Source organism: Narcine bancroftii, chromosome 13 (assembly GCF_036971445.1).
Source record: "Narcine bancroftii isolate sNarBan1 chromosome 13, sNarBan1.hap1, whole genome shotgun sequence".
Taxonomy (NCBI): domain Eukaryota; kingdom Metazoa; phylum Chordata; class Chondrichthyes; order Torpediniformes; family Narcinidae; genus Narcine; species Narcine bancroftii.
This window is the reverse complement of record NC_091481.1, coordinates 26,618,798-26,629,717: the sequence shown is the minus strand read 5'-3', so window position 1 is coordinate 26,629,717 and position 10,920 is coordinate 26,618,798. Positions and strand designations below refer to the sequence as shown.

Genomic DNA, 10,920 nt, shown 5'->3' with positions numbered 1-10,920 from the left:
ACAATCACAGCTTTGGGGTCAACAACTCTTCATCACAACTCAAAGTGAGAAATCCAACATTGAGATACTGGAGAACTTGATAACATCCTTTCCTACTCTAATAATGGGTTCTGACCCAAATTGTTTACTGACTTTTGACTCGAAGATGCTTCCTGATCCACTGAATTCATCCAGCATCTCACTTTTTGCTCAAAATTCCAGCATCTGCAATTTTCATTTCTATTTATTTTAAATTGTATTTGGACATGCAGACCAGTAACAGGCCATTTCAGCTCACAAGTCCATGCCACCCAATTTACACCCAATTAACCTATACCCCGCTATGTTTTGAATGGTGGGAGGAAACCAGAGCCCCCAAAGAAAACTCACATGGACTTGAGGAACATACAAACTCCTTACAGACAGCATGGGATTTGAATCCCAGTCCAGTCCTGATTGCTGGACTTCTCTCAAGAGAGATACAAGGTTGTATTCAGTATGTGAGAAAGAGCAAAATGATGAGTAAAAATTGGGAATGTCTGCAGTCAGTCAAAGTGCCTTGGTCACCAGCACATTGTTTCTTGGTCTGTGTAATGAGTTGCTAATGCTAAGATGGAGGATCCTGTCCAGCATGCTATATTTTTTATAACTAGGCTAAGAAAAAGAGTCAACATGATACAAAAATAGAAAATTGAAACATCTGGAAACCAGGCAAGACAGGCAACAGAAGTAGTAAAATAGATGATGTATGGATTGACAAATTCACAGAATAGAATCTCTTGGAATAACTACTGCAGTGGATTCAGATTTCTTTATAATCTATATAACTTCTTTGGATATGGGGACAAAAGGAGTGATATTGAGACGTTATCCAAATTACTGATTATGACGAACCTTGAGGAAAATGCAAAAAAAATTAGAATTAAAGAATGTGATCAATTCTTTTGAAAAGTCAAATTCTAGTTTCCTCTTCATAGCTACAGTATCATCCATAATCTACAAACTAAATAAACACAAAAGCTGCACATGCTGGAATCTTGAGCGGATAAAGAATTGCTAGAGGGACTCAGCATGTGGGTTAAGGTGGAAATGGTTAGTCAATTTTTCAGATCAGGATCCTTTGTCAAGCTTGAGGGAAGGGGGCAAAATTTTATATTCAAAGGGGGTGGAAAGGTGCTAGGGGAAGGGCTGTAGAGTCTGGTGCAGTCTGTTGAACAAAAAGCAAGATGTTGCAACTGTGGCAAGATTTGAACACGTGATGTATGGAGCGGAAATATTTATTTTTCAGTTAATTTAAAGATAGACACCAAAAGAAAGGTTGATTTAAAAAAACAGTACAAGGTTGATTTTTAAAAAAAATTAAACAGTATTCCCTTTTAGTTAATTCAATAGATTTCAAATGACTATTTCTAACTTTGGCTGCAAATCAATGACAGCACATAGCTGCATTTCTCTACCAGAGGTTTTTGGACACAAATATAGAACAACGTTCATAAAAATGCAAGGAACAAAGTATGACTTGCAAGATAATATTCCGCTGTAGCTCAGAATCTGATATTTATCCGGGGCTGAAAGGATGAACCAATATATCAGATGAATTTAATTCCCTTCTTGTGTGTATAATAGTTGAAAAACTGGAATTCAAAATTCAGCTGATCAATTTTGCAGCAATAGCATAATTTGCAACTTGCATGTAACTGGAGTATTTGTAAAATGGTCTTTACTCACCACAGAGATGGCCTATGAGTGATAGAAAGCAATGAAATCCCTGCATCCTTTGCAGTCTGAAATATCTTGCCCTCAACGTCAATACTCACAGCACTTGTGCATTCATCTAGCAATGCATATTTTGGTCTAAATAAAATTAAATACATTTAGTAAATTATAACATCGCTGGTATATTTGCAAAAAATATTTGTTTTCTGGTAATTTTTTAACATATCGTTTTCATAAAATGAATTTAATGAGATCAAAACCATAAACCATTGAAGTCAAAGTGAAGCAAGAAAGAGAGATGAGGTTGTAAATAATTCATTTGCCACATGTTAATTAACAAACATTTTTCATAACTATTCACTAACATTTTTTCACAATCCTTTATCTGGACATCCAAAATCCAGCAAGTGGGGTGGGAGACCGGCGGCGGGGGCAGGCAGGAGACGGCAGAGCGAGTCGGGCGTCGGGGTTGGGGGGGGGAAGAGACCGGCAGCGCGACTGGAAGGGAGTGGGGGTGGATACGGCAGCACAATTTGGGTGGTCTTAAATCTGGCTTTCTGAAATTCGGAACACACTGTCCCCCAACGGTTCCGGATAAAGGATTGTGGACCTATAATAGTACTATTTTCATTCTTATATGAAACAGATGTTTATTTAATTCTGAAATAATCAGATTATCTGTCCTACTTATCCAAGAGAAAGCTCGACTTCCACTTGATAAAACATTTCCAGTTTACCCATTAAACAAAAGGCCTAAATGGTACTTAGGCACAGACCTAAATGGTACTTAGTCGCATCCTTGTTCCCTCCCAACATCCGTCATCGAACCCAGCAAGCTCTTTTCTATCTTATTTTAGGAATTTGTCACTTTTCATCTCTTTATAATTTCATTGTTCTCTGTTCCCCATCTTTTATTTGCTCCATCTAGTTAAGCTAAAAACAAAAATATGGTCATCATCCATTCGCCATCAAGTTGTTCAACATCCACAATCTAAGCAACTTACTGAGCCTCAGAAATGTCACATTTGCATTAAAAAAGAGAAATAGCTAGACAATCTGATGTTGACTTTGTGTTCTGTATTTTGGTAGCTAGATTCTTGGATCATTCTTTCTATGTACTATAAATCAACCACATAAAAGCATAATCTTACTTGGCAGATCTGAGGAAAATGAAATGCTAGCCACCAATATGAAATATTGTAGATGTACAATGGCAAACTTGGTTTCCCACTTTTACATTACATAAAAACGTCAGTTCAATTGTTTAATCAAACTAATGTAGCTAAAATAATTATCAAATAAAATCAACACTTGGATGTGATGAAAGGCAAAGACCGTGTGTAAAGAAATCAAGCTCTTAAGGCAGATCTCCTGAAATTATTGCCCCACAATGTGGATCAGCAAGGCTTTGCATGCAATTTCATCAAAACACAGAAAATAAACTATGTGGTTTATATTTCAGATGGAGCATAAAAGAACACCACCAAATCCCAGCCAACCTATTTTAGAAATAAAGTTGACAGCCAGCAGGGCATTGGCCCTCTGGCCTTTGAAGCAAGCAAGAGAACATCAGGCATTTTCACCCATGAGGAGAGCTTGCAATGAAACAAGAAAAGGTCTTCTCACTATTTGTGCAAAACAAAATCCTTTCTCTCCTTTCATTGGCATGGATGTCCATACTGGTTGAATTACAATACAACATTTAAAATGCAAGTGCAGTTTTGAAAATGCAAACGGAATGCTTTTTAAAACAAAATCTATTCTGTCTTTTAAATGCATAGTGCGACCTCTGCTGGTGTACAATAGCCAATGTGCAAGTTGTTTACCATTAAAATTCAGATATCTTATCACAGTTCGCCCCCAAAATTCTGTTTAGAATCCGTGGCCCTGTTCCCTCATCCCTACACAGTATTTACAGTGATAAAGATATCAGATTTTAATCTTCTTACTCCAAGGGGTCTCTTGGCTGTACTTAAAGGTGGTCCTTACAATGACTTTATTTGTTTTCCAAAGTATAATTTATTGGGAATATTAAGTTGACTATTTAATACGATAAAAATTGTAATTTTTAATTTAATATGCTATTACTACCCAATCTTCTATTATGGACAGAATAATAGGGTTGATTAGACCCACCAAACACCTGTCAAGCGACCAAACAAAAATTGACCTGATAGATTGACCAGTTCTCTAAATTATAACTATTCACACCTCATCTGAAATGCCTGTATATCCCAGCCATTCTTTACCTCCTAAAGCTATTACTTGTATCAACAATGTCCTCATTGACCCAGTCACTTGCTCTTCAAGGAGGGCAATCACCTTTTATGATGGAAATACTTTCCCATCTCCACTCATTGTGAAAACTTTTATTGAGTCAGCAGGATTGAAAATTTTACAATTCACACCACCAGATAATAATTGTAGCATGGTAAAACACTTCTCATGCAGACTTTTTGTGAGAGGTATTTAGTCCATTCATTTGCACAGCTCTTTTCGAATCACCATGCACTTATTTCCCCTTCAAGAATCCTATCCAATTCTCTTTTAAAAATGACAAATGAATGCATAACTATGACCCTTCAGAGTAAATCCAGATCATGACTCCTTCCTATCTTTAAAAAGACAGTTTGCTCACATTACCTAGACTTTCACCAATCACTTTATAAATCTGTTGTCTCATTCTCAACCCATCTGCTAAAGGGAATAATTTCTATTGTTTCACTCTTTCTTGACCATTCATAATTTTTAACATCCAATCAATTATAAATCTCTCTTTAATAAAAGCATTTTCAGCTTTGCCAGTATATTCACTTAACTGAAATCTCCATTCCCAAGTACCAATCTATTATATTTTTGCTGCACTTTTCACACATTTCCTACAGTGTGGAAAGCAATACATACAATACCAGTGTTGTCCTTATCTCATGTGTAACCAGATGAAGTGACCAGAAGTAAGCAACCATGTTCTTTTGACCAATCTGCCAATAACTTCAACATCTTACAGCCCACTCACTTGTGATAAAACATTCGTGCCATCCCCATCCTTTGTTTCTCACCCCCAGATAAGACATCCTTCCAATCAGTAAAGGCATCCCATCCTGCAGCAAAAGGAAAATACAAGGTGCACTGTAATTACTTTAACGAAATAATCAAAATCCTGTCAAATTGAACAGAGTACTTCATGTTTTTAAAAATTTTAATTTCTTTTGTTAATATTGAACACTCAAATATATTGGACCAATAAAAAGAACTGCATGCCGATTTTCCTTCCCCAAGAATTAGAAATTAATTCTATTTTCTTCAGTTGAAATGTGATTACCTGTACAACCATTTCCTATGCTTCAATTAAAAATGTTACTCTGCACAAATCAAATTTGCATCCCAAATTCAATTTCCTCATCAAGGATGCAATGGATGGCATTATCTGTGCAGTGCTTCTTTTGGAATATGGTGTGGATCCTAAATCACATCATTCTGAGGGTAAACTACTGATCGGAAGCTCTCAGGATAACATCTTCCTCACATATCATCAAACTGGACATCTGTTAGATGGGGCAATGTTACATTCTTGCTCCACCAAATCTATCCAGCCCGCACCTCTCAAAAATCATCTGTTTCTCCGGTCTAACCCTCTCATTTGATTGCTGTACATCCTGTAAAGCTGGCTTTCAGAATTCCTGATGGCATGGGCACAACTGAACCTATTAACTGGTTCCAATTGACTGAAATAGTTGTTGGCACCCTATACAAAATATTCTTGTGTCTGAAATCCATGACATCTGCCCCAGCATGGATGACGATCTTTCAAGACTTCAGCTCTGGGAATTTGTTCTTCCACTTATCTCAGCACAAACTTCAGCAGATTTAACCATTCTATAATTTTCTAACATCTCTCCTTCATTGCCACCTGAGCAATAATGCCCTTACATTTCTATCTGCAAAGTCAACTGCATTGGTTTCTCTTCTTTCTCCTGTACTGTAACTTCAAGAGTCCCCAAATTTTCTACTTCTGAGCAACCCATTAAACCTTTGTCATGTTCTACACTAACGTGTTCATACTCAGCTATTTCTGAAATGCCTCTCGAGACTACACCACTCCGTTCAGCTGGCTTTGAATATTAAATATATGGATGGAAACCATTATCTTGGAATCCCAGGAAACTGAATGTAATGGTCACCTCATTTTTTTCTTTAACAGAGATGAAATTAATTGCAAGGACAAAGGTACATGACTAAAACTGCCAATTTCCCTATCAGTAACATGATCCATCTCTGCCTGTCTCAGCTCAATTACTGTAGGAACTCTTATCCACGTATTCATTACTTAAGTTTCTGTTGGCTGGCTGGCCTGTAACCTACATAAAATTGTTCACATTCAGAGCATTACCTTTCATACTTCCTCCAAACAGAGTTCATTCATTATTACATTTAAATTTTTACTGATCAACAAGAATTGTCTCTCTGACTACCACAATTTTGAATTCATCATCCTTGCTTTTAAGTCCCTTCCTATCTTTGGATAGGACATTATATTACAATTTCCCAAAATTCCTACTCCTCAATGTCCAACATACTTCAAGCCGCAGGAGCCTATTAGACCTCCTTGCTCTTCCAATTTTAATCAGTTATATTTTCCTAACTTTTAATCACTTCTTAATGGTCTTGTCTTATTTTCACCTGTGACAGTCTTAAGGGAAGGAATTCCTTCTTCTTAAAAATTTCATGCCTCTCTTTTCTCCTTGATGCTTCTTTACCCTTACTTTTTGATGGTCTTTGGTCACTATTCTGATGTGCTTTTCTGTGACTCGATATCAATTTTTTGTTTGTTAATACTCCTGTTAAGTACTTTGTGCTTAATGGGAGTATTCATTCCTCCAGAAACAAAATAAAGTCATTGTCTATGCTCTGAAAGCAAAGACTTGAAATGCACACCTTTACACAATTTTTTTTAAATATATACTTCATTTAATGCAGATTTGTGCAGTGTCGTTTTAACTGGCACAGAATTGTGTAACTTCAGAATAAAATGATGATTTTGATACATTGTCCCACAAAGTTAAAAGAAAATCACCACCTTTCAGCTTGCTTACTAATATTGGTTTGTTATATTAACAGTACAAAATAAGCGCATATGGTGATAAATCATAAATTAACATTAATGGCCAATGGATTGTGGAGGTGAATTATAAAGCGTTAATACGGCATACAAAAGATTAAATGATCAAATACAAACTTGGAAGTAAACTGCAAGGATGGATTTTAACATTCGAAATATCTTATAGAAATGCTCTCATTTAAAATAAAGCATTTTTGGAATCAAACTCATACCTCCCTCTCTTTGCACTATGTGATTCAAGTGAACAATATCTAGAATGTGCTTCAGATCCAGATCTGTATATCCTTTCTCATGCACGTCCTCCACAGAATCCGGATAGATAACCTGATCTCTTAGAGTTCCAACAGACATGTAAGGCCTGTGAACCCAGATAAAAGTAAACTGTTAACCTCCTTTTTTTAAAAAAAAGTGGATGAACGTGCAAAAAAAAAAATCGATGATGTACCATTTACACAAAAATAACATGTTTGAAAAAAAATTTGGATCGGAGCAGATTTAGAAAGGAAATATCCTAGTCACCAAGGTGCACATCTAATTTATTCCAAATCACAATCTGATTCTTTTAGTTAAAAAAAAATAATTGATAATTCCCATGTGAATGTTATTATATTGAAAGACACAACTCATATTGCCTTTATTACTTAAAAGAGCTGTCAAATATTCTGATGAATATCCACACACCAAAATAGCTGATATTTTAGTTAGCCTCATTTTGCCCATTGCCTGACCATCTTTTAAGTTTTTTTTTCTAAAAAATCTTGGAGCAGAACAATGAAGAAAGCAGTAAATCCCTACAAAAATAAAGGTCTCTGACTGTGCCCTTATTTAGCCATGAACACTTTTATAAACTGGTACATTTGCCCATCATTTGATCTCTAACTTAAGTCCCAGAATTGATTAAAATTCCACACAAACCTCATATTCTGCTCCAAAAATCTCTCAGTAATTGAGAGGTTTGGACCAAATTTTTTTTAAACCTGTTTTATGAAATGATTACATCCAGCTGCAAGCTAATAGAATGCTGTGCATCAATACTGATAACTAAATGCAATCTGAAACACCAGTTTTATCCATCCATTTCAAAATCCAATTTCGAGACCATTTAAATTTATTAAAATTAATTAAAGATCTTGTAGTTGGGGATCATCTAAGAAAGCATGATCAGAGTATGAATGAATTTCTCATGAAGATGGAGGATGCAATAGCACAATCTAACAGCAACATATAATGCCTAAACAAGGGAAACAACAAAGGGATGAGGGAGGAGTTAAATCGCGTTGACTGGGGAATATGGACAATATGGTGGGACAGTTGAGAAACATTGGAAACTTTCAGAGATTTTTTCAGTGTTCAACAAAACTATATTCAAATTAAAAACAAGGATAGTAAGGGTAGTGAGAGCCAGCATAAAAGGTGGCATCAAATTGAAAGGTCATGCATTCAAAGTTGCCAAAAGAGGTGGGAAACTAGAAGAATGAGAAAATTTAAAAAAAAAACAACAAAGGACATTTGAATAGAAATTGTTCCATCAGGTGGGCACAGTATAGATTCAGGAAGGGTAGGTCATATTTGACAATATTACTGGAGTTCCTGCATGGCATAACAAGAACAGTGGATAGATGGGAACAGGTGGTTGCCGCATATCTGGATTTCCAGAAGGAGTTTGAACAGGTAGGTCTGCACAAAATATTCATCCGTAAGATATGGATGCATGAGGAGAGTATTATTAGAGGAAAAAGTTAGGTTAAATAATAGAAACTAGAGTTGGGACAAATGGGTGTTCCTCTGGTTGATAATCAATGGTGAACAGAGTACCACAGAGATCAGTGCTCAGCCTGCAACTGTTCTAATATACATTAATAATTTGGACTAAGGGACAGGGTATGGTGTATCTAAGTTTGCCACTAAGTAGAGTGGAAAGCAAATTGTGCAGGGGATATTGAGTGGAGAGAGAGAGAGAGATTGACTGAGAAGTACAATGTTGGTAATTGTGAGATCACCCAGTTGGGCAGAAAAAAATAGATCAGATTATTATTTAAATGATAAAGATTGCAGCATGCTTTTGTGTTGAGAGTCTTGGGAGTGCTTGTGCATGAATCACAAAAAGATCATTCACACATGCACAGGTATTCAAAGCAACAAATGGAATGAGGGCAGGGAGGTTTGGCTGAAATTGTGCAGGATACTACGGAGGCAGCACCTAGGGTACTGCATGCACTTCTGGACACCTTACTTGAGAAATTATATATTGGTTCTCGAGGCAATGAAGAGAAGGTTCACCAGGTTGATTTCAGAGATGAGGGAGATAGCCCATGAGGAGACATTGAATTGCCTCGGACTATAGTTACTGGAATTCAGAAGAATGAGAAGTGATCTTACAGTGCAGTGGTTCCCAAATATTTTCAGGCTGCCACCCCCTTAGCCTCCAGGCCACATCCCAAGCGCCCTCCTCCCCCCTTTTAACAGCACTGGGTGGGGGGGGGGGTGTTGTGGCAGTGCTGAGCAGGGGGGGGAGGGTTTCATGGTGGCATCGAGCAGTGGAGGGTTCACAGTGGCGGCAGCAGTGCTGGGGGGGGGGATGGTGTGGTGGCAGCAGCACTGAGTGAGGGAGGGAAGTGACGCCCATACAACATGTCAGCTACCGAGACCAGCTCTCGCAAGAACGACTTGTCGCCGTTTATTTTGTTCACTTCTGCCACCCTGAGTCTGGCCAGAAAATTACAGCACTGGCTTCTTCATTCAACTTTGCAGCAGACTGAATAATAACAAGATTGAAGGTGCAGAATATTCCCTTTTTCCTCACCGCCCCCTTAATAACAAAGGATGGAATTCTGCTGGGAACTCTGTGTGTGACTTGTGCAGTTGGGTCGAGCTGTACTGACAAAGAGAGAATGGAACGTTCTGAACGGAGCATTCAGAATAACAGTTGGAGAGGCAGTCGAAGTGGTATGAAAGACACATGCCTCATAATGAAGGGTTAAAAACCACAATTTGAGAACCAAGGGAAGTCATCTAAGGAGTCCTTGAAAAAGGATACATAAGCTTATGGCAACTCAGCACATCATTTCTCTCTCCAATGTTCAATACAATGTCCTTTTGTTATTCAGTTGGGGTTAATGAATTTGGACATTGTGCTTTGGGGTTGAATTCTGTGGACTGTGTTTTCAAACTGACTTGACTGACCTGGGGATTTTTCCCTTTTTGAATATTGGGCAGTCTGTAATGCTCATTTTTTAAAAAATATACACTGTTTATGAAGATATATTTGTAAATTTGTTACAGTTACTTATAGTGGGGTTAATTGGGTCAAGACGTAATATTGTAATGGTCATTAATAAATTTAGAGTTAAAATTTAGCCCTTTTGAATTGCTGCTGGTTTGAGAAGTAACAATAGACCGTAAATGATGAAAGGGATAATGCGAGACACCGGGGTACAGTACTGGTGGGGATGGGTCAGCCCCTGTGTAACACCAGGGTACAGTACTGGTGGGGATAGATCAGCCCCTGTGTAACACCAGGGTACAGTACTGGTGGGGATGGGTCAGCCCCTGTGTAACACCAGGGTACAGTACTGGTGGGGATGGGTCAGCCCCTGTGTAACACCAGGGTACAGTACTGGTGGGGATGGGTCAGCCCCTGTGTAACACCAGGGTACAGTACTGGTGGGGATGGGTCAGCCCCTGTGTAACACCGGGGTACGGTACTGGTGGGGATGGGTCAGCCCCTGTGTAACACCGGGGTACAGTACTGGTGGGGATGGGTCAGACCCCGTGTAACACCGGGGTACGGTACTGGTGGGGATGGGTCAGCCCCCATGTAACACCGGGGTACGGTACTGGTGGGGATGGGTCAGCCCCTGTGTAACACCGGGGTACAGTACTGGTGGGGATGGGTCAGCCCCTGTGTAACACCAGGGTACGGTACTGGTGGGGATGGGTCAGCCCCTCTGTAACACCGGGGTACAGTACTGGTGGGGATGGGTCAGCCCCTCTGTAACACCGGGGTACAGTACTGGTGGGGATGGGTAAACCCAGCGAAATTCCACCTGCATTGAATTCGCCCATCGTTATTGAATGAAGATCTACCGGGACCAATGCCTGAAGAG

At 38.6% G+C, this 10,920-nt stretch overlaps 1 protein-coding gene and 1 long non-coding RNA gene across 7 annotated transcripts in view; one reads left to right on the top strand and one right to left on the bottom strand.

The window, feature by feature from the left end:
• LOC138748532 (ATP-binding cassette sub-family D member 2) overlaps nt 1-10,920 on the bottom strand; it is a 42,649-nt gene that overhangs the window by 3,178 nt on the left and 28,551 nt on the right. The window contains exons 7-10 of one of the 5 annotated variants that reach the window (XR_011348108.1): nt 7,027-7,172; nt 4,712-4,796; nt 2,472-2,628; nt 1,749-1,833 (exon numbers count right to left, since the gene is read on the bottom strand). Coding sequence is in view for 2 of the 5 variants with exons in the window: in XM_069908893.1 (XP_069764994.1) it covers nt 1,708-1,833; nt 4,712-4,796; nt 7,027-7,172 (357 nt within the window). In the remaining 3 variants the exon portion in view is untranslated. Of the gene's footprint in view, nt 1-1,707; nt 1,834-2,471; nt 2,629-4,711; nt 4,797-7,026; nt 7,173-10,920 lie in introns of those variants that run through there. The other 4 variants (XM_069908893.1, XR_011348110.1, XR_011348109.1 and 1 more) reach the window with 4 other exon arrangements.
• LOC138748533 (uncharacterized) overlaps nt 1-10,920 on the top strand; it is a 38,315-nt gene that overhangs the window by 6,934 nt on the left and 20,461 nt on the right. The window contains exon 4 of one of the 2 annotated variants that reach the window (XR_011348112.1): nt 3,158-7,023. The exons of the other annotated variant lie outside the window; for it this stretch is intronic. This is a non-coding gene — a long non-coding RNA (uncharacterized lncRNA). Of the gene's footprint in view, nt 1-3,157; nt 7,024-10,920 lie in introns of those variants that run through there. 2 annotated transcript variants of the gene reach the window in all.